At 39.3% G+C, this 24,391-nt stretch overlaps 1 protein-coding gene across 13 annotated transcripts in view; it reads right to left on the bottom strand.

The window, feature by feature from the left end:
* Positions 1–395: 395 nt before the first annotated feature.
* Positions 396–24,391, bottom strand: part of AGO2 (argonaute RISC catalytic component 2) — a 139,622-nt gene continuing 115,626 nt past the window's right edge. For 12 of the 13 annotated variants that reach the window (XM_030546406.1, XM_030546405.1, XM_030546408.1 and 9 more), the window contains 9 exons: positions 22,838–22,971; positions 19,648–19,832; positions 15,931–16,090; positions 13,438–13,528; positions 12,090–12,284; positions 11,097–11,231; positions 5,263–5,364; positions 2,095–2,294; positions 396–1,539 (listed from right to left, as the gene is read on the bottom strand). In XM_030546406.1, the coding sequence (XP_030402266.1) occupies positions 1,431–1,539; positions 2,095–2,294; positions 5,263–5,364; positions 11,097–11,231; positions 12,090–12,284; positions 13,438–13,528; positions 15,931–16,090; positions 19,648–19,832; positions 22,838–22,971 (1,311 nt within the window). In that variant the 3' untranslated portion in view covers positions 396–1,430. Of the gene's footprint in view, positions 1,540–2,090; positions 2,295–5,262; positions 5,365–11,096; positions 11,232–12,089; positions 12,285–13,437; positions 13,529–15,930; positions 16,091–19,647; positions 19,833–22,837; positions 22,972–24,391 lie in introns of those variants that run through there. The other variant, XM_030546409.1, reaches the window with a different exon arrangement.

Consider the following 24,391-nt stretch of genomic DNA (forward strand, 5'->3'; position numbering starts at 1 on the left):
TCCTAAGGGAATGGCAAAAATCTCACTCATACTATTGACCTTATGTATAACAAAGAGTTTCATTTTCTTCCACAAGTAAACTTCAACGGTTTCCTAAGAGTTATTTTACTGCATAGATTCTATTAAGTTTGGCAAGCTTAACTATATAGTGTGAACCATTCTCCTCAATTTGAACTGCTGCTTCACCAATAATCAACAAATAAATAAAGAAGAATTATTTTGTGCTTGAATGGATGGAGAATGTTGGTCTCAAGGTGTGTCTCTCTCTGAATGCACAGGTGAAACCTGCCATGTGTGCATGCTGAAAAAATCTTTCCAGAAATTACAAGCTATACAATATACACTGTATGTATCTCTGACCTCTGTCATATCAAAGTCAATTGCATATTCCTGTATTTGAATAATAATGTCTCCATGGTAAGTTTTAATGTCTAAAATCCAAAGCTTTCTTGATATGTTAACAGAAATACGATGGGCACGCCTTAGTAAATAAAATAAATAATAGCATCTAGTCTATCACATGAATACTGTGAAACATATAAAATTTACCAAAATTCAAACATAACAGTGAAGGATTGTACTGTGTTTATCACCACAGACCCGTATTCTTTAGAAACTTTGGAAAATAAGTGTCACAGTCCTATAGGACAAATTCTATGATTAGCTGTCAGTATGATTTAAAAAAAAAAAAGTTTAAAAAAATTTAAAATGGCACTTTTTTTTTTTTTTTTTTGGCCAATCTCACTGGAGCTATTAAAGGTTCAGATACAAGTTCATTTTTTTCTGAAATTATTTCATAAGTCTATGAAAAACATCTTTAAATGCAGCACAAAAAAGACATTCAAGAACAAATTTCAGAAATACATTTGTTCTTAAACATACAGAATGATCCTGTAAGACAGTGGAGGACCAGAATTATTATCTTTTTGCACTTTGAAAATAAAACTTTTGTAAATGCATCCAGAATGATCAAGGCTTCATAAAAACCCAAGTAGTGCTTTTCCTTTTCTTTCTTTGTTTTAAAAGCAAGCTCACAGCATCTGAGCCCGTCAAATTTGATGTGAATAAGATATTTCCAAATTATTAACACACAAATAAATTGAATAGCAAACTACATGAAAAAGTTTTGTTTTTAGCCCTGAGATCATAGCTTTTGATTTAACTACAAAATATGGGTCTGTTTTCTGACAAGCAGCTTAGAGATTTTGGCAAACCACATTTCCAACAACTGTGGGGTTTTGTACGGGTCTGCAGTTCATAATGAAGTCTGAAATTCCAGACGGAAGGCTTTCTTGCAAATGGAAAAAACTAATACAATAAAGATGCATCACTCATTGCTGGCTGTCACTGTAGCTTGGGCAACTGTTGGTCTAAGTGCAGCTGGTCTCACGTGAATCCAACTCTACTGAATCGCTAAACATTAAAACATGTTAAGCAAAATACATGGTACGTAACGTGTCCTGATGAACTTGAACTGCTTTAGCAAGTGCTTGATGATCTCTGCCATTACTTTGACCAGAAGTGTGGCTTCCTTCAGCACTGAGACAGAGAAAAGAAAAGAAAAGAGAAGTCCTATTTAATCTACCTTTCCTAAAATATATTATTTTATTTTCAAATAAAGCAACTCTTTTGAATATTGCCTCATCCTCTAAGAACCACAACTGGATCATTTAAGGAGCAAAACTGACTGGGATCTTGAAAAAGGGAGTACAGTTTTGCTTTCCCTGATGGAGGTAAGGTGCTGCTGTTCATAGCCACTGAGTAAGAGGACCAATGGAAGGACCACTTCTGCACCCTTCCAGAGAATCCACCACCAAAGGTGTACAAGATTCCTTCACTCCAGAAGTTAACAACCCTTAAAACATATTTTAATATTTGAAAATACGTATAGATATACTATTAAAAAAAAGAATTATCTTCCTTCTATTTCACAAAGTTATATTATAAACATTCTTCTTCTTCAGATGCTATTATTCAATGGAAACCAAATTTACCCAAGAACTGCTTAGAGAGAATGCCACAGAACCCAGATTAAAATAGCTGCATGCCTCTTTCCTGTTAAATTTTGTAGCACCTCATAACACCGCAACTCACCTATCATGTTCTTTATCCACCAGATGATACCTGGCTCTGAAGGCAACCAGGTGTGCATAGTATGCTGGTGCGGGGATTGAGACGGAACGAGTACAGCGTACATATGTATGACACAGCTGGTAGGTAAGAATTTGCAGTTCATCTGAAGAGAAACGATTGTCATCCCAGAGGACATGGTAATGAGAAGGTCTGCTTGTTCCCTAAGGGCAGATCACAGAAGTCATTAAAAAGGCTTTTCAGAAGTTCTCAATTTCCACATCTAGTAGGAAAAGCAAACAAAAACACTATACTTTAAGTATGTTACCTCTACTAAATCACATGCTATCAATCTAATTTGATTCTCTTACCCAACATCCTCCTGCTGGATGGACAGAGGTTCTCAAGCACATTTGTGATGACTATACCCCACAGTCCAAGTTCTGGGGGTCAGGTTCAAAATGTAAATTAAGGACACTTATGGGACTATGCTATCCCTCCTGACATGTTTCATTTAGGTGTTATTCACTTTAATGGAACATACATCTGATGTATTTGCATATGCATGCCCACCTGATAATGGTAATATGCAAGTGGGAACTCTGTTTTGTCACACACTGAACACATGCATTTTTTGACGGGTATAAAGAGAGTGTGCAAGGTTGGCATGTGACTGTTTGCATCTCCAACATTCTCTGCGTGTTGCCACTCTACCCTTAAAACTAACATTCTGGAGTCCAGCAGTACCTGTTTAATACAGTAACTCCTCACTTAACGTTGTAGTTATGTTCCTGGAAAATGCAACTTTAAGTGAAACCATTATTAAATGAATCCAATTTTCCCATAAGATTTAATGTAAATGCGGGGAGTTAGGTTCCAAGGACATTTTTGGGGGGCAGACAAAAAGGCATTATATATTATACTGTATTGTGGTGCAGAGGTGCCCCTGGCTTACCCCTGGGGCTCAGGGTGCAGGATTTGGGAGGGAGTCAAAGTGCAGGAGGGCACTCAGGGTGGGGTGTGGGGTCTGGGAGGGAGTTATGGCGTGGGAGGGCGCTCAGGGTTGGGGTGCAGGAGGAGTCTCAGTGCTAAGGCAGGCAGAAGGTGCAGAACACTTATCTGAGGCAGCTCCTCTTTCGTGTAGGGGGTGTGCAGGTGGCTCTGCACAGAGTGGCACCGCCCCCATGGCTGCAATTCTGGGAGTTGTGATTCTGGGAGCTCCCCTCCCACAACCCAGCTTTGAAGAGGAAAGCGCCATTTCTCTCCGTCCGCTGGCTGCGCAGCTTCCCCTGCTCCTCCTGAGTCCTCTGGCCCGTGCTCGTGGGGCCGCATTCCGAAAAGGGCTCTAGAGCTGCTGTTCCTGGGCCCTGCAGTCCCTAAAGCCCCTGAGTTCTGGGTGGTCCTGCCTGCCAGAAGGAGGAGGGGCAGCTTCCCCGCTCGTTCCCTCCCTCCCAGAAAGTCCTAAGCCCTGCCAAACAGCTGTTTGGCAGCAAGGGGAGCGCTGAGAGGGAGGAAGGGATGGGGAGGAGGTGGAGAAGAGGAACTTGTACAATGCTCCCTTGTAAAGTCAGCCAAACGACATTATAAGTGAGCATTGCACAACTTTAAACGAGTATGTTACTTAATGGAGCAGCAACGTAACTTCGAAACAATATTAAGCGGGAGGACATTGAGTGAGGAGTTATTGAATCTTGTATTGGAAGACTCCCAAGGATAAAAAACTTGAAGGATCTTTCATATAAAGCCAAATATCCTTCCAGGTTTCTCTTGTGATAGTAAGGGTAAATTATTTTTCCCATTTTTGAAACTGACATTGAGAGGGAAAAGCAAAGCATTAACCCAACTATAAATAATTCCTACAAAGTGAGTTTTGTTTCCATATTTCTAGTAGGTTGTTCTAGAGGCAAGAGTCGAAAAAGACCAGTTGTCATCTATCCTTGCATGAAACCTTGAGCATAGCTGCTGACAGAAGGAACTGAGAGACAATGGTAGCTGATATAATCAAAGGAAGCTAGTCTATCACTCTGTATTATAATCATTAATTTGTTAATCCTTTTTCTATCCAAATTGTCTTAAGTATGGAGTTGGACTTGATCCTGACACACAGGATATCTCATTGTGGCACGAGAAGACAATTAATACAATTGGAGGCTGTAATCATCTTAACGCGTTGCAGGATGCCCCATGCATATGCAAAGACTGGATTTTTCTTAAGGGTGTGGGTAGCCTCTTAAAGTATATCAAAGAAAAGAGGAGACCAAATGGCATAGCTAAGCTTTTTTCAATTTCAAACCAGGCTGGTGTGTATACAGAACTACTGGATGGAAACCACCTTACAATAGATACAAATCTGGCAACCCCTTACCTCCAGTTGCCCAGGACTTTTTTAAGACTCTTGTGACAAGCGACGCTGTTTTTATCCCATGTAAATTGCATGATAAACCTATTTATTCAAGCAATGAGCAAATGAGAGACCTTGAAAGGCAATAGGCTAATGATACAAGTCATTCTTGAGGAAATATTCATTTTGGCTATGTAAATCGCCCACTACATCGACTTAACTCCAACCTCTGTGAGAGGTGTTGCACCCTAGGCAACAGGGTTCCAGCCGTCAGTGCCCCAAAATGCCTCACACAGTTAAGTTGGTGGAGGTGCTCCTGGTGAGGATGTGCACTACTGACAGAATATAGTGTGGACATGAAACATCATTTTAATTACTGTGGTGGCTGGATGTTAACTTGAGTAAACTTAATTTTGTAATGCAGACATACCCCTCTGTTTGTGTGAACGCGTGTGTAAGAGGATCTACAAAATTGTGGCTCTGATAAAAAAAATCGCTCCGTCTGCTACATATTGCAAGTGAATTCAAAGCAAGAGAAATTTTTTCTTCTTAAAATATTTATTTGTACAGATGTAAAAGTGAGATACTTTTCAGACAAAAAAAGAGAACAAGGTACCTGGCCCCCAAAATTAACAATCTAAACAGATAACAAAACAGATGGAGCACAATAAGTGTATGACCTTTGAAATACAATATATACCTTATTGGCCCCATTGAATTTAGGGGTAGGTGTGGGGTTTTTGGGTTTTTTTTTGTGTGCTAATTTATTAACATTCTTCAGAGGAATGTAACGACATAATAGATAGCATAGACAAGAGTGAGAGGACATGATTAACACAATAAAAGCATACCTGAATACCAGCATGACTACAAAGGTAAAAGTCAAACTCTGATGGATGGGTGATTTTTGTGTCCACTGTAGTACCTGCTGGAATGTTTCCACTTTTTCCAACCTATGTGAACAAAATAAATCATAATACCATAAGGTATATGACAGTTTACTTAATTTTTTTCCTTCCATTGGACAGTAAAAAATATATTCAAGTCATCAAACACCAAAACTATAATATAAACAAGAATCCCAAAATATAAAAGTATTTTTTAAAAAACAAAACCCCAAAATACCAGGGACTAGAAAAAGTGATAATTTATTCAACCAGGAACCTGAAGTAGGGCTGCCACAATTCAGATGCACCAGTAAAAAATAGGCTACTCATTCTTTTCTTCTAGTCGTCAAACTTCAATACTAATTCGTACAATTTAGAGAAAGTTTCCTGCCACTGGCTGATCACCTCCCGTTATCATTTAACATTCCAAGAGGGATTATTCCACTGTTGCCAGAGGAAGATTGGGAGGCAGGCCCCTTCCCTAAACTCAAAGTGTAATATTCAGATTTGTAAGCAAACAACCCTTAATTTTTTGTCAATTCCCTAGCTGGGATCATGTCATGTATAAAGAAGTACACATATATATTAGTGCTGGGAGTCATTAATCTGAACCCACTACAAACTTCAAAGCAATGTAGTTCCAATAATGCATCAAAAGAGGCTGATATTAAGCCATAGAGAAGACTGATTCAGAGGCCTGAGCATGGGATTAGGAGCCAGGAACTCCTCATTTCTAATACTGACTCCCTTTGTGACTTTGGAGAAATTTTGTTCTAATTTCTTCATCTCTAAAAAAAAAACCCACAACACAAGTTTTTACACAGACATGTTCTTCTATATATATCAAACATGGGTGCAGACAGGGTTAGTTAAGATTTATAAAATATTTTCAAGATATAGTAACAACATGAAAGCTGTGATGGTTTGAGCATGTGTAAATGAAATTCCATGTCTCCCATGTATAGACTTAAAAGAGGTGTCATTTCTCTGATGACAGTGGACTAGGAAGGGAAGTTTAGTGGACACAGAACTTTACCAGCTAAGATGGCTTCTTTATTACATGCAGACAACTACTTTGCTCTAGAAGCTCTATTTTGGCCTCCAAGCCATTTAAAGAAAAACCCTAAGAAGTGATGAAAATAGCCATACTTAGGTTTTAAGCTAACACAAAGCTTGAAGGTAAGCTGCAAACGTATTTTGAGTGTAGGGACTTCGGCTACGCCTATACTACCACTTATGTCGCTCATGGGTGTGAAAAAAAATAAAAATAAAAACACTCCTCTGAGCAATATAAGTTACACTGACATAGAGCACTGTCCACGCCGGCCTGTCGGCAGCAGAGCTTCTCCCGTTGATGTAGCTACTGCTGCTCCTTAGAAGTGGATTAATTATGTCGATGGGAGAGGTATTTCTCGTCGGCAAAGAGGGGCTACACTAGAGATTTTACAGCAGTGCAGCTGCATCAGTACAGCTGCACTGCTATAAGCGCTCTAGTGTGGACTTAAATTTTAAAAAGATGTGTAGACATATGATTAATGGACACTTACCGCGGCAGTTTAATTTTTTTTTAAAACCTCATTTTTTTTTTAAATAAAAACAGAAATGAAGGTTTCCCTCTGAAGCCTGAGTGAAAGACACTACCATCTCTCTGACATCACTGCTATTTGCATGCCAAAACATGCACATTAAGAGGTTGCTCAGGAGAGGGAAAAGAACCATAGCCAATGCCAGCACAACTAGAAACTAAGGCTGTTGATTAATAACAGTTAATTCACGCGATTAACTTAAAAAAATTAAACATGATTAATTGCACTGTTAAACAATAAAATACCAATTGATATTTATTAAATATTTGTGGATGTTTTTCTACATTTTCAAATATATGGATTTCCATTACAACACAGAATACAAAGTGTACTGTGCTCACTTTATATTATTATTTTTTATTACAAATATTTGCACTGTAAAAATGAAAAACAAAAGAAATACTATTTTTCAATTCACCTCATACAAGTACTGTAGTGCAATCTTTTTATCATGAAAGTGTAACTTATAAATGTAGATTTTTTGTTACATAATTGCACTCAAAAACTCAATGATGTAAAACTTTAGAGCCTACTAGTCCATTCAGTCCTAGTTCTTGTTCAGCCAATTGCTAAGACAAACAAGTTTGCTTACACTTATGGGACATACTGCTGACTGCTTCTTATTTACAATGTCACCTGAATGTGAGAACAGGCGTTTACATGGCACTTTTGTAGCCAGCGCTGCAAGGTATTTATGTGCCGTATATGCTTAACATTTGTATGCCTTTTCATGCTTCAGCCACCATTCCAGAAGACACACTTCCATGCTGATGATGCTTGTTAAAAAAAAATGCGTTAATTAAATTTGTGACTGAACTCCTTGGGGGAGAATTGTATGTCCCGTGCTCTGTTTTACTCATTTTCTGCCATGTATTTCATGTTTTAGCAGTCTCGGATGACAACTCAGCACATGTTCGTTTTAAGAATATTTTCACAGCAGATTAGACAAAATGCAAAGAAGTGACCAATGTGAGATTTCAAAGGCTAGAAAAAGCACTCGGCCCAAGGTTTAAGAATCTGAAGTGCCTTCCAAAATCTGAGAAGGATGAGGTGTGGAGAATCCTTTTAGATGTCTTAAAAGAGCAGTACTCCGATGCAGAAACTACAGAACCCAAACCACTAAAAAAGAAAATTATCCGTCTGCTGGTGGCATTTGACTTAGATGATGAAAATGAACATGCATCGGTTCACTCTGCTTTGGATCATTATCGAGCAGAACTTGTCATCACCATGGACACGTGTCTTCTGGAACGGTGAAGCATGAAGGGACACACGAATCTTCAGTGCATCTGGCATGTAAATATCTTGCGATGCAGGCTACAACAGTGTCATGCGAATGCCTGTTCTCACTTTCAGGTGACATTGTAAACAAGAAGCTGGCAGCATTATCTCCTGCAAATTGTAACTAAACTTGTTTGTCTGAGCAATTGGCTGAAGTAGGACTGAGTGGACTTGTAGGTTTTAAAGTTTTACATTGTTTTATTTTTAGATGCAGTTATTTTTTGTACATTATTCTACATTTGTAAGTTCAACTTTCATGATAAAGAGATTGCACTATACAGTACTTGTATTAGGTTGTAATAAAAAATAAGTATAAAATGAGAACTGTACATTTTGTATGCTGCATTTTAATTTAACTTAATATATTTGAAAATGTAGAAAACATCCGAAATATTTAAATAAATGGTTTTCTATTATTAACAGTGCAATTAATCGCGATTATTTTTTTAATTGCTTGACAGCCCTACTAGAAACAGACAGTAAAAGACTAACACAAGCAAAGAAGCAAAATGTACAACTCAGCAGCTACAGTGTGATAGATGGGGTACGGAATTGGAACATGGGAGACTTGGGCTCTATTCCCTGATCTGCCACGGACATGCTGTGAGATTGTGGACAACTTACTTCCCCTGTAACTGTTTCTCCTCCCATTCTTTTTCTGTCTTCATTATTTTGACTGTAAGGTCTATGGGTAGGGACTGTCTCTTTCTAGGTATTTATAGAGTAACTTCTACAACAGGGCATCAGTCTTGTTGGAGCACCTAGGTACTACTGTAATATAAGTAACAGGCATTTTTCTTTCCAATCTGCCTGGCTCAGCAACTCAAAATTTTTTCAATGGGATGCATGTCTACACTGGTGCAGAATTTGTTGATTTAGGGAGAAATGGTATATTCTATTGAAATGTTATGTGGGCCAATCCTGGAGTGACTGGATATTGGTGCTCCACAGGACTTGTTATATTACATGAGCCTCATAGGCTTCTGACAATATGAGGGAAGCTCAATGATGTCGGCAGGGGACAGTGGTACGGCAATAGCTGGGAATGACAGTGATTGATTTAGTTCCATGCTAAGATTTTGCTTACCTGAGCACATCCTCAACATGTTTCTCATCTCTTCTTTCCACAGAATAAATGAGGAGACTCAGCAAGCTGCTGATAGTAAAAACCACTGCTTTTTCCTCTGGCACTACAGAGGTTCAGATTCCCAGCTTTAGGGTATTGGAAGAGGGTGTCTCTGTACCCTTTTCCTGAGAGCCCAACAGAGGAGGTTGCAATCAAAAGGTGGCTCTAGGTGGCATGGTTTTCTACTTTTCTACCTTCTTTTATCCTCCCTGCCTCCTGGACTGGTACTGGAATGAAGTTAAGGAAACTGCGTTGGACAGCAGCAGCTCAGACTGCAGTTTATGTAGGTGCATATACTACTAGTGACATTAATGTACCTTGCAACTGACAGTTCCTAAGGAATTGAGAATAAAAGGCATGTTAGCAGTGTAAGTTTCAAGGGGCAGTCAAAGAATTAAAAAAAAAAATATATCAGGAGATATTTATCTCTCTCTCTTTCTCTCAAGGTGGGGAAAACTTTCTATGTCAGTCTGCAGGCTGTTGTGCAAAAGTTTTATCTGTCCCTTGAATTGGACTGAGGTCAGTGTTTCCTTGATTTGGCTTTGTAGCTTAATGAAAAACAGTTCTCATTACATATATAGATATAGATATTGATATAGATACATAGGGCCATTACCAATAATGCTATGCTACTGCCAAGTCCAGAAAGGATAGCTTGGAGCACAAAGTAGCTATTTCGTCTTCCCTCCATGCTGGTAAAACAGCCTCAAGAGGGTTGAAAAAGAAAAATTTAACTAAGGGGACTGGCCTTTTCACTGTTAAAAATTCATGTTTGAAGACTAAAACCACCACTGGATCTCAATGGAGGAAAATGGAATAAGGTAATGAGAAGTTCTTTAACATTTAAAACCTATGTTCCATGTTGGTGGCTCAGAAAAGATTGTCTTTAAAAGGCTGCTGTTAGTATTTAAGAGCCCTTCTCAGTGCTCCTTATGCAGAAACAATTCCCACCAACATCAAATGGGAGTTTTTCTTCAATAAGGAGTGCTGAATTGAGCCCGAAATAGTAAATTAGGACCAGATCTTGAAAACCCTTTCTGATATGAACAATTCTGATTAATACTAGTAATCTCACTGAAATGAATTAGGATTATTTGTGTAATGGTTGCTCACTTGAGTAGGATTATGACCTTAATGCAGACCTCCTGCTTTACAATGATGCCAAGTTTTACAAGAGGTAAGGTACATGTGTAATCTAGAAATTTTGAGGAGCTGCACAACTAGGAATAATGAAATTAAAGAAAAACAAAACTGGGTTGAGTATTAGGGAACCTTGATAATGATCTACTGTTTTGTAGAACAGTCTCCTAAGGAAAGATCTATTGAGTGGGATATTTGAAACTGAGCTGGAAAAAGTACCAGAAAAAATGAACTGAAGGGAACAATTCTGCACTGATTGTTAACACACTTCTCTTCCATCTCTAATTCCATAATATTGAAATGTATTTATATATACAGTTGCAATAATGAGCTTTCTGTATGGCACAAAAAGATGTCTATGAAATGTATCTGACAGTCCTTTTGACTGTGTTCCAATCTGAGAAAAATCTCCTTGCATTCTAATTTTTTGTGTAATGAATACACAGCCAAAAATGAGTTGGCTGCTCTCCTCACCCCAATATGTATCCCAAAGCAGACCAACCGTTAGACAAAGGCGAATTTCTTCAAACGCAAGTATAATTTACTCATTAATCCATAGATATTTTCAAAATTACCAATACTCAAATAGAAGGCAGTTTTAATGCAGTTTTGTGTGGTATTCAGGCAATATGTCAATCCTTGAATGACAAATATTTAGAACATACCCGTTCGTTTTTGTCTGTACAGAAGAGCCTGGTGTGATGCCTTTTCTGCACAACAATAAATGTAATTCCAGGCTGGTAGTCCTTTTCTAGTTTAATGCATGCTTCTCTGATAGCCAGCAATTCATGGTGGAGAACCTAAATCAGAAAGAAACATAACCGACAGAAAAATGTGATAAATAAGGTGCATACAAGGTTAAGAACATCCAGCAGATTACAAAAATAATTATACTGCTACTTATTAGCTATTTAGGGCTTTTGGAGAAAGACATGGAAGTTCATAGCAACTTGAATATTAGAAAGAGGACTTGGCATAACCACAAAGACTGGGGAAAGAAGAATGGGGTAAAGTCTCAGAACTGATTCAAATGAAGACAGCAAGCATGGAGCTTACCAAATTTTATGAAATTTTTAATGCAATAAACTGTGAAATTATTTTAAGACTACTCAGTAAATATTTTTTAAAAATTACAGCAGAAAAGCTATGTGTATATCTGAAAAAATATACTAAAATACTTCATTAAAACATGAGGCTTGTGAGAAAGAAAAATAAATACAAAAAGCTGTTTCCCAATTTTGTGGGGGGCAAGTGGAAAGAGGTAATATATCAAGGTAGGATTTAGAAAAATGGGAGAAAAATCAGAAAAAAAAAAACTTAACTATTTTTTAATTTTTTTTTTTAAAATCACTGTTAGACTACGCAATCAAACTTCAATGTTAAACTCTTGATTTGGTCCCAGACATCAAACACATTCCCAATTTTCAAAACTGAATGACATTTAAAAAATTTCTTTTGTTGTGAAAGATTGTGAAATCCTTCTCTAAAAGGAGAAGTAATAAGATCCTGAAAGCTGTGATCACACTTTCCCTACACTGCTTGGCCAAGGCCTGAGAACTTTACAGAGAGGAAACCAGGTTTGCTTCTTGTCATAATTCCAATTTAACACACTTTATAATCAAAAGTCATGCAACAACTCAAAGCATGAAGAATCTAACCTGTTGAAATTGCCCCTCAGAAACACCATCTCTGTAGAAAATAATGCGAGTTGGTTTAAATCTGGTTGATTTGTAGAACTGAATAAGCAGCTCCCTGACCATGGCAGCCAAGTCTTGGATGATTTCTTGACGATGCTGCTGGACACGCACAGTGGCACAGTATCGATTAGGGTGAGCATCCATGCTACCTACAACCTGTTTAAAAAACAAACAAACAAACATATGATCCATGCTTAATACCAAGCCACTGCAAAGGATCTTCTTTAAGGTTGTTTTTAAGAAGAACACATTTAAAAATGAAGACTAACGATTCATTACCTCACTAAAAATGCTACAATCTATAACGGAGCATAAAGAAAAAAAGAGAAAATGCAGTCAAAATTATTACGTGCATGGGAAAAGTGTTCAGTATTGAGCTTTGGGCTACCTATGATTATATATAATGCTAAAACTGAAGATTTAATATTTTATTTGTGAAACAAATCTATGAACCCTGGGCTTCAAAAATTCCTTCAGTTTTTCAAAACACAATCTTAACATAGACTAACTAGAAAAATATGTTTTCACAACTGGTTCACAGCATAGGGTGCCCTGGATCCCCAACTGCTCCTAGAGTCCCAGGTGGTCTTTGTGGCGAGGAATGCTACCACCCCATCTACACTTAGCTGGCCAATAACAATCATTCCTCTTGGATACAGACTTCACTGTTATCCACATCTTTGTCACTTATAAACTAGATTAAACCAGTGTATTAACTATCTTTGAAAACCACTTGCAAAATTCAGATAGCACTTAATGCAGCAGTTTGTGTGAATGCATTGGAATGATCATTGAGAGCTCACTACACCAACATTCTATAGACTTTATTCAGCACGGGACTACCAGTGCATTTTTGGGGGGTTATTGCATAGTTTGTGTTCATTACATGACAATGCACCACAGCCTCCTAATGAACCACAAAAAGTACAACAATGTCTCCAAAATACATTGTGTAGAGTGTCTCAGTACTATTATAATATATGTATTTATAATATATGTATTATATTATGTACATATGGGGGGTTACTACCCATGTTTTATGACATTACATTCAGACCTTTCAAAAGTTCCATTTTTGTGCAATGTTTGAGTTATTGTATAAACCAGCTTTACCTCACAAATATCTGAGTAATTATTACTACAATAAACTCTCCAAAAGAAGTTTCATTAGACTATATAGTAAAAAGCTATTTAATATCATAGTGTAAGGTAACAGTATCCTTCACAACCTCTAAAAACAAACTGAAACTCAACTAAATTTAAACAGCAAAAGAAAACCCCCTCTGACAGGTTACCACCGTTTACTCACTGCAGCAATGGAAGGCTTTTTTCCATCTCCAGCTGGTGGATGAGTTACATCTGCACCCAGGAATATGACAGGCTGCTGAAATACCGGAGGCCTAATGAAAAGAAAGTGAAAGTGATATCTAGCATTTCCAACATTAACTAATTAATCTTCAACACACCTGTGACACAGACAAGTACTATTCCCTTTCACACCTAATTGTGAAGTGTTTGTATTGCAGCAGCATCAAAGGTCCTGATCAGAGTCCCATTGCGCTAGGTGAGGAACACACACATACCGAGGAAAGCACAAAGAGCTTGCAATCCTACTTTAATGGGGAAACTAACAAAGTTGTAAATTGCATTTCTTACAATGTATAGCATCTGAAAAAAAACATGCTCAATTCCACAATGCGTACTTTAAGTATACTTTTTTTTTTAAATCTTTTTCTGTCTGTTTTACAAAAAGAGGACAAAGTCGCGGAGCTTTAGATATTTCTCAGGGATGCTTCAAAGTAACTTTTACTGAAGTACCTCTCCATCGTGTTGTGAGTTTTTGGCTAAATCTAGTCAGTTTGAAAGTTAACATTCTAAGAAGCAACAGAGGAAGTTCACTGAAACACTAGGCTAGAAACTGTAAATTTCAACTCCTCCTCTCCCAGCAAGACACTATTTTAAAGGGAGTTTTTGTTTTTCATCAGGCGAGGGAACAGTGGGGAGAGCTATTGTGTAGACTTGGCAGCTAATTTTCAAAATTAAGTTTCTCAGTATTTCAAAGGTGAAAAACACTCCATGTCCATCTTTCAGAAGAAATGCCTGACCATGTCAATGTTTCAAGTTGGTGGGTTTGCATGGGAAGAAAGAGCATGTCACTTAGTGAAGTTAAAATGTTGCCAGTGGTAAAACCAAACTTTTGAGGAGAAAATGTGCACATGTCCATTGCACTTCAGGTGTGTGTGCGCTGACTACACTAGTGTCAGAAATTTTTTCTGTCAGCTGTACCCTTTGGGGTGTCACATGCATTCTCTGCCACCTTGTGCTTCTGTGTGATGGCATAAAAGAGTGTAACTGCCCCAGTACCCTGCAGTTCCTTCTGATAAGAGAGACGCTGATATAGAGGGGAAGGAGGGTGGGTTGTGGACTGGATATGTGCCACACATCTCGAAGAACTACCATTACAGAACAAGTTAATAACAGTTTTTTCTTCTAATGAGTGCATATGTCCTTTCCACTTCAGGTGATTCACAGGCAGTTCAATCTGGGGGTGGGACTGGAGGCAGGTAAATAATGCTTCAAGGACCATATGTCCAAATCTGGCATCATCTCCAGACTTCAGGAGATGGCATAGTGAAAAGCAGAAGTATGCACTCAAGACGAGTTGCAGCTCTAAAAATGTTCAGTATAGGCACCCAACTCAGAAAGGCTGCAGAGGCTGCATGTGATCTTGTTGAATGTGCTGATCGGTGGAGTTTACATTGGCCACTGTAGCACAAATATATACAGGAGGAAATCCATAACAAGATTCCTTGGGGTAAGATCGTAAAGCCTTTCATCCTGTCTGCAACTGCCACGAACAGTTGGAAGGATAACCTAAATGGTTAGTCCCATCCATTCTAGCATCCAATGTGTGGAACCTCTCCTCATCTTTATGAGTATGAGGTAAGGGCAGGTCTACACTATAGCTAGGATCAACGCTCTGAGGTCAATTCGCTGGCAGTCGATTTAGCGGGTCTAGTGAATACCCGCCAAATCGACAGCAGCACTTAACTCACAATGGAAGACTCCTATCTACACTTAATGGATTTCTCTGTGAACCTTCCAACTGGAGTATGGGTAATGGCTTCTGTTATGACTAAGCAAAATCATACATGTAATCACATGCAGAGAGTCAGTGGGGGAGCAGGAAATAGAATCCAGATCCTTTGCCTCCCAACCCTATACCCTTAAAGATATGTTCTAGTTCAAACAAGAATTAATTCAGGGAAGAGTTGTGGCCTATTTTAGCCTAGAGATAATCACAATGGATCCTTCTGGCTTTATAATCATGGTTGCTTACTTCACAGATTACAATCAGTCTGTCAATAAGGGAATATTAATTTTCAAGATGATTTCTATTTGTCATTAAATACATAAGTAAACTGATCTGTTAAGGTTTATTTCACGTGAAAACTCTGAAATAGTATTGCAAGCTCAAATTTTTAAATAAAGCAGCCATATTTTTTCTTTATAAACCGACAGACTCCAATGGACATTTTTTTTTTAAATTAAGTATTTCTTTGCAGTATCCAAATGTTGCAACAGAGTGCTATTACATTAAAATCTGAAAGTGAAATTGACTAGAAACTGATTATAAAACCAGAGTGAAGCATCATAGATTAACAAAAAGTAAATTAATTTTTAATAGTTTTAAGGTGATATTAGCAACAGGTTAAAAAAAAAGACTAAACTATTTTAACCTGATTCATCTCTCCCTTAGCGTATGGAAATAAAACAAAAAAACCCTTCAAAATCAACTTACCTTCCTTGTGGCAGTAAAATGTTATTTACTCCTCCTAATTTGACATTGATCTTTAAACAAAGATTGGACAGAGTTTGTGGTGTTGTTCTTTGCACATTTTTCATCTGAACACACTGTGTAGCCATCCCCAGCACAGTGTCACCAACACGCTTTACTTCCGCTGCCAAGACACAAGGGAAAACAAAAACTATACAGATATTCTTAAATAATAAATAAGAAAAATTGCATTCATTTAGCTATGATCACTTTCTAATAGAATGTTATTGATTCGTCTGTTTAAACTTTTATTTTCTCCTCACTGCTACTGAGTTTATACTACCGTCCTTCTGCTGAAAAGATACAAGTTTTACTGGAGTCTAAATGTACAACGATAATTGCAGATTTATCATTTCGACTGCCCCTCCCTTCTTTTTTTTTTTTAAATACTGTTACATACATTTTAAAACAGTTTATGGGGGCACTGGTTGCAACTTCCTGGCTAAGGCTGTGTTTTGAAGTGGACTTAAGGGTATAAATTCTTATTTTGTTCCACATGTAGGTAACTCAATTTTCCAGTAAAATTTCAGAGCATTCATTTAGTAGACCTTTGAATTTTTTATGCAGTCTTTTTGTTTAACTCTGTGTAATAATTTACTATGAAGAGTTTGAAATTAGGCTCTAGCTGAAATCCAGTTTCTAATATTTTATTATCAACATATCTTTAAAACAATGTTGTGCATCTACACAGAAACTGGTACAGGTGAATCTTGAGCAAATCAAGTACAAAAGATAGTTTAAGACAGGGGTCTCGACGTCTTGCCCTGCGGACCATCTGTGGCCCAAGAACCTCCACACTTTAATAATAATTGGAGATATACCAATCTCCTATAACCGGAAGTGACCTCAAAAGGTCATTGAGTCCAGCCCCCTACCTTCACTAGCAGGGCCAAGTACTGATTTTTGCCTCAGATCCCTAAGTGGCCTCCTCAAGGACTGAAATCACAACCCTGGGTTTAGCAGTCCAATGCTCAAACCACTGAGCTATCCCTCCCCACCCATGTGGGGCATGTGGCATGAGGAAACTTTTTTAAAAGTTCTTTCATCCGGCCCTCATGGCTGCCAGCTGAAGGGGGGTGGGAGTGGGTAGGAGAGATTCACATGCCCCTCCCCCAATGTTGCTCCATCCTGCTGTTCCTGGGATCCTCCCAGGGGCTGCACTCAGCACCGAGTCATTCACCTTCGGCGGCTCTGCTCCCCGCAAGCAGTTCCCTATCCCTACTGTTGCTGGCGGAGCTGCAGAGAAGAGACCCATGCAGCCATGTTGCCGGCTGTCCGCTGCAAGCGCTGCCCCTTGCAGCTCCGATTGGCTGGGAGAGAGGGACAGACATACAATCACTAGTCAGCGGGCAGAGTCAGCCATGGGGGCAGCATCATTAGTTGCCAGGCAGAGTCAGCTATGGAGGCAGCGTCACTAGTCACTGGGCAGAGTCAGCTGGGGTGGCATGAGGCCAAGGGAGCAAGGGAAAAGGGTGGTGAGACTGGGAGGCGGGGCGGGGGCGGCAAGTGGGACAATTTGCCCCAGGCCCTGCAGGGGCCCCCACGAGAATATAGTATTCTACTCTATAGCATTGCAACTTTTTCTTATGGAAGGGGCCCCTGAAATTGCTTTGCTCCAGGCCCCCTGAATCTTCTGGGTGGCCCTGCTGGGAGGTGGGGTGAACACCATCTTCAGTGACATTAATGGCCACTGGGAGGATTTGAGGACTGGCACTGGCCCTAAGATAAATTGAGTTTGAGACCCCTGGTTTAAGAGAAATTTTTAGGATCATTTTTAGGTTTTTGCCAGAGGTTGGTGGCTGGAGTAGATGGAGTTTTTTGGAGGAGCTGCATACAATTTTTGAGTTGACTTTTGTCAGTTTTCTCTGCTGCGTGCGTTTTTTGCCATTATTCTGCATAACTGAAATGAATCATTCAGTAGAGACTGACAGATAAAATCTTCCCTAAAGAAGTTCACAAAGAATTGCCCTCTACCAAAATGGTTAACGTCTCCCATTGAGAACAATGGGAATGAAGCCAAGCTGCCCTCAGGGAAGATGGGATTCGGGCTATGCTTTCAGGGGACAGAAAGGGGGACTATACTGGGCAGATGAATACAGGAGAGGAAAATTAGGGTTGTGCATGCAGGGAAATGTTGGATAGTGGGATGCAGGTAGGAGACAGAAGGGAGCGGGAATAAGAGACTATGCAGCAGGATGTAGAGAGAACATGGGTGCAGCAGAAAACTGGATGGGACAGGAAGTGAGAAAATGAGGATAGGGAGAGAGGATTAGGAGTGAGGATAATGATTGGGAAAAGGGATGGATACTGATAGAACAGTATTTACCCTCTCCTAGCCCCTGCAGTATGGGAAGTGGAGTCCTCTTCAATCAGCCAACAAAGAAGCTCACATTTTTGTTTATGCGTTCAAAGTTTAAATTCTTATCCCAAAACAATGACACACAAATTTGAAATAGGCAGCTTCCTCTGGAAGGCTCAAGAAAAATTTGATGGTTTTGCCCCTTCCTCCTTATTAGCTCATATTTCTTTTTGCATCACTCACCTATCCTCTATATTAATCCACCCTGGGTTAATTTCTCATCAGTCTTCGAACCAAGGGAAGATAAGGGGCTTAGTTTTTGCCACGTTACACTTAAGTGACAGAGATGTTGGACTGGATGCAGGGAAACAAACGGCTTGGTAGATTTGTGAGTCATCAGACTAGACAAAGTACTTGAAGCCATGTAATAGTGGATGAGACTGCCCTAAAAAGGTGTGAAATGAGGAAAAGAGATGGCTATGGAAGAGTTTTGCTAAAAAGAAGAAGAGGCAGATCCACTGAAAGTGATGGAAACATCACATGGGTAGGCGGATTAGGTAAATCTGAGAATACACCTGCTTATTTGAAGTATATATTATACTTGTATACCTGTATTTGTAACCGGCACTGGTTACCATTTTGCTTCCAAGTGCAATTCAAAGTGCTGAGTTTTAACCTACAAAGTCCTACTGGTCTGTGTCTTGATCTTAAGAACTCCTTCTTTTCCCATGCACAATCCCAAAAGTCATCACCTGGGACGACATCATCATCAAGTCTCTAGATTTTAATGCGCTGGAGTGAAGGGCTTGGAAAAAGGGTAGAGTCAACTCTGGAATCCACTTGTCAATATGACAAAGGCTGAATTTATCAGAAAGCTCACGCTTTCATTTAGCTTTTTGCCAGAGGTTGGTGGCTGGAGTAGGTGGAGTTTTTTGATGGAGGTGCATGCAATTTTTGAGTTGATTTCTGTCAATTTTCTTTGTTACTTGTGACTTTCCGCTGATTGCAGGTGGACCCAGAGATTACAATGGTTGTATCTTTAATTAAATTTAAAAAGTAGAGAAAACTTGGCCTTCAGAGGTGGCCATGAGCTCAAGTTTCTAGCTTATACTGTATGTCTCACTGGTAGCGTGGGAGAAAAAGGATAAGAGGAGAAGAGGGAAATAAAAATAAATAAAAAGAGATGGTTGAGAACTAAGAAGTGGAGAAGGGGGCAGCACCTTTTAAGGAAGGAAAGAAAATATATGACTCCTACTATTTCTTTGTGGAATTTTATCTAATTGCTTTGAAAGAAGTTTTTGGTGATGTAATTCTTCATACAACATACATAGTGGTGATTCAAAAAACCTCCACCTTCCATATCATGATCAATATGCACTGACCATAAACTGGAGTCTTCCCTGGCAGAATGACTACCACAAGCTGTAGCCCAGCATAAGTGTTCTTTAGATGTCTGAACATAGGTTCCACACTATCTGCACCCTGGGCATATTTACAGAAACATGGCTGCCCCTGGATTGGCATTCCTGCATCTCTTGATATCTTCCTCAGTTGTTCTGTGAAGGACCTATAGAATGCAGATACATTAGATTACTATGAAGAAAGAATGAAACATTCGGTTCTCAGTTATACTGGTACAATGCTGTTGACTTTGATGAGGCTGCACTGGCATAAGAACAGAATCTGACCCAGTATGTGTACATTTTTTCAAATGAACCAAATATCATTTAGCTGTTAATGGAGGGACAAAGGGGAGAAGGAACAAGGAGAGAAACTCTTTCAATGCTCCCCAATGTCAGAAGCTTCAATATGCACTAGCACTCTAATTCACTACAATAACACAGCGGGTATCGGGCTACATGTATATAAATCACACCATAATGGCAGAAATTATCTCTCTTTAAAATTTCTTTGTGACAACAGTGTCTGGAGGGCATTTCCTATTGGACTGAGCTAAATTAGTTAATTCTACACAGGTAAACAAAGTCAATTTCAGTGTTGGTTTACTTATAGAACCCCAATATTTAGTTTTCTGACCTAAACCCAAGAGTCCTGGTGCAGTGGTCTAAGCACAGGTCTGAAAGCCTGGTTCTAATCCTAGTTCTGAAACAGACTCCCCACTTTTGGCTTCTAGCAAGTTACAACCTCTCTGCTTTAATTTCCCCATCTGTAAAGTGGAATTAAGATACTCTGACTCCACAGTGGTTTTGTGTGGACTTCAATTATCATATGTAGTCAAATAGATAAATGCCAATTTATTTTTATTAATACTATCATCCTCCAAAAAGCGAGTCTCCAGAACTAATGCTAAATTCCTAGCATCAAAGAGTTTCCCTTATCTTAAAGGGAAACTTGTCAACCAGATTTAGTTGAAATTAGTCAAGTTCAAGATCTTGAAGACTCCAGCCTAATGCTTGTTACACCCAAAAACAAGCTACACTTCTACCAGCCAGTCTCCCTCCTCAACAGAAACAGTAGCACTGAGGGAACGCTATTCCCTCTCCCCGCACTGCCAACATCTGAATTTCAGAGAAGACCGACAGAGGAAATCAGGGAGCAAAGAACCCCTTCCTTCTGCCTCACCCCCGTCCCCCTAGCCCTGTGCAAGGGGTTGGGGAGTCTGAAATAATTTTCGTTTCATGATCGCCTCTGACAACAGCTTCTCCCCAGCTCAGAGGAGACCCCCAAACAAAATGAGATGTCTTCCTGACTTAAAAGTCAAAAACAGCAGCAGCTCTGCTTGCTGCGCTGCTGGTAATCACCTTCTTACAGGACCTGTCAAAGAGCATTCCAGCAAGCTCCTCCAACAGAGCAGCACATGAGGGCTATACCTGCCCATCAGCTAAGAAAGTGTGTATAGTCAGTTTCATAGTTCTGTCAAAAATACAAAGTAAGCAAAACCAAAGAGAATTTTTTTTTTAAATAATTTTTTGGGCTAGTAATCTTAGGTGTTATTTGTAACAGTTTTTCTTCCTAGTTGCTGTACAAGACACACATATACAAAAAAGGAAACTGACAATATACAAGGCACTCAAATGCACAAACTAACTAATGTTTTTCATTTCGTAACTGAAAAAAGTAACATTAAAGGTTAATGTTCAAGTCTGTCATCTATTGTATAGCTTCCAGTGACGCAGAATGAATCAAGGCTGACCTCACAGAGAAGGATCTTCAGAGGGCTGCAGTTCACTGTATGTTTCATTGTTTGGATGGCTTCTTCACATTCAGATATGGGCTGTCCTCCATTTTCCAAGTGTGTAGGAGATAACTGCCACACCCATATGAGCTTCTGGTACAGTTCTCTGTGATCCATCTCACATGGGATAGTGAAACCAGGTGGTTGGTCTGCAGGATCCATGTTCAGGTTTTGATTCTTGACCCTTATGTTTACCCACATTCTTCGCTGCTTGTCTTTTGATGACAGTCCTGAGGTTTTGATAGCTTCGGCAGCTAACCAGAAAGGGTTCCTGGACTTGGTGCACTGAAGACGTTTGTAGATGGACAAGTCTGGATTCATTATTGTGCGGTCATAGTCACATATTATTGCAGCTTCTCTTTGGGGGGATAGTGGTAAGATATGCATGAGGGCAGAGAGCCAGATTGTTGCTGTTGACTTCAGCACTCCTGTGACAATTCTCACAGTATTCAGTTGCACACTGACAAGTTTTATATGTACACTACCATGCTGACAGGCAATATTCAGCTGCTGAGACAACAAGGGAAAAAGTGGCTGTCTACAAGGTGTGAGTATTTGTTCCCCAACAGGTCCCCAATAGTTTGTGGACTATATTGTTCCTAGTCTTTATTTTGGCAGCAGTATCCGTCAGGTGTAGTAGCCTCACATACCACCAATCCAGAACAACTCTGAGATATTTTGGGAAATCCACGAGCTTGAGTTTGTTTTGCAGGAGGTGACACTCAAGCTCTTCTTTGCAGTGAACTTTTCAGTAAACTAACTGAAAAAATATTTCCTCTAATCTTTCAATTTTGGGTGTTGTAACAATAGTGAGTAGAAAGCTTTATGAATAAATTTGATTTTTAAGTTGACAACGTCCCTTTAAATAGGTCCAATGCAGATATAGATTTTTCAGATTAAAATAGTTTATAGAGCTATAACATAGAAACACATGTACATTCGACGTTTCAATGATGAAAAGTGTTCAGCAGTAGACATTTTTCTTTGCTTCAAGTGCCTTCTTTCTTCCTTGCTCAGCTCCATTTGTTGGAAACCCCTATCGATAGCAGGCACCTTGCCATATCCAGTGCTGTGCACATTGCTTTTGATATTGAGGATTTTATGATACTAGCACACAGAAAAACAAATGAGAGACATACTGGCTTGTACACCATTCAAAACACAGCATTCAATGATTGTGACAGGGAAAACACAATCAATAGTTTACAGCTTCTAAAGCAGAGATATAACAAAGGGAAAAGATTTATTTTTTTTTAAATAGACCATTTAGAATATTACTGAAAAAAAAGCATAATGTACAATAGTGCCACACAATCCACTTTTTTCAAAACCAGTAAGTAACCAAAAATCTTTCTAGAAAAGAAAACCATACTTACTTAAGATGAACTTCAGTGCACTGTCGCTGGGGAGCAAAGCAGGCAATTGCCCAGACCTTAATTTCAATTCCAGTGTGAAACTGTTTATTCCTCATATCCCAAACCCCTTGAACTGGTGTAGCAATTGCTTTATTCTAGAAAGAGAGGAAGTGGTAAATGGGTAATACTTCCAAAAAAATCCCCAAACCCCTGCTTCACTATAAGACTAGTCTATTCTATAGTCTCAAGTCTGTGTCAGTAGATTAAATATTAATTCAGTTGTTACGCAGATCACTATCCTTCCTATCACTACAGTAACTTATGTTCAAGTACGTGAATCTGATAATTTGTGAAATTTAGGAAGAGACAATACAGATTATTCAATTTTTGAATGCTTTTTAAAAAAAATACAAATCCCTTTATTTGTTACAATAAAAATCAGTAGAATATATATGGCTAGAAGATCACTAGTTATATAGGCAACAGAAGATGAAGACTGAACTCAGTCTCAGGATGGGAATTATCTTAATTGGTATGGATACTAGAAGTGTGAAGCTTTCTCTCATACCTTTGACTGAAAATGCATTCTTCATGATGTTTTGTTTTAATTTAAAATTGTACTGCAAGGTTTCATGAAAACCCATGATAAACTGGAAGATCAAGATATGTCCTCAAATTATGGCCCTCACTGAAATTGTAGGACAAACACTTCAATAACAAGGGTAGGCATACAGGCAGTTGCAGGAATAATGTGAGCAAAGGAGCAACCTATACATCCACTCCAGACCCTCTCAAAGCCCCAAACTCTAGTTTTTACTCTGTTTTATTTAGGTTCTTATACTGCATCCACCAGCATGGTATTTGAGTACCTTCATTACCCCTTGTGACATCACAGACCACCCTCTATATCCCAAACTGTGGGTCCTGCCCACCAGTGGGTTGAGGGAAGGATCTAGCTTGGTCACCTGTCACTGCCCCCCATATCACCCCTTGCCTTAGACATACCCTCAAAGAATTCTGCTGTCAGGGCTGTCTGGCATGTAGGGGATGGGGGAGTAGTTAGGCAAAAGAGGAAGTTTGCCCAGGATGCCCAAACCAAGTGATGTTGCAACATGGTGCACCTCACTCAAATTTTGTTGTGATGGAGGGGATGCTGGGCCAAATTCAAGTGATTCAGTGTGCCCGGTTGCAATGCCTGAAATGGGGGGCCAGGAGCTGCTGGGTGAGTGTGGGGCGGGCTCGCTCTCCAACCCCTTTCCCCCCCCCCGACCCCTCCAGCTAGTTGGGGCTGAAGCAGTAGGGGGCAGGAAGAATGAGATCAAGGGCCACAGATTACTGATCGGTGCCTTTTTGGTGCTAGTACAATATAATAAATTTCAGAGCTGTTGAACAGTCACAACTCCAGGTAGAGTTTTCCTCAAGTCAAATAGAGCTTTGGGAGTTTAGTATATCTGAAAATGAGACCTTGGGTGTCCTAAGTTAGGTACTCAATAACAGAAGAACCCCAAATTAGAGGGCACTTCTAAAAAAGTTGGGCCTTAACTTTCCTGCCTTAGTTTCCACATCTGTACCATA

Source organism: Gopherus evgoodei, unplaced genomic scaffold (genome assembly GCF_007399415.2).
Source record: "Gopherus evgoodei ecotype Sinaloan lineage unplaced genomic scaffold, rGopEvg1_v1.p scaffold_44_arrow_ctg1, whole genome shotgun sequence".
In the NCBI taxonomy this organism is placed as follows: domain Eukaryota; kingdom Metazoa; phylum Chordata; order Testudines; family Testudinidae; genus Gopherus; species Gopherus evgoodei.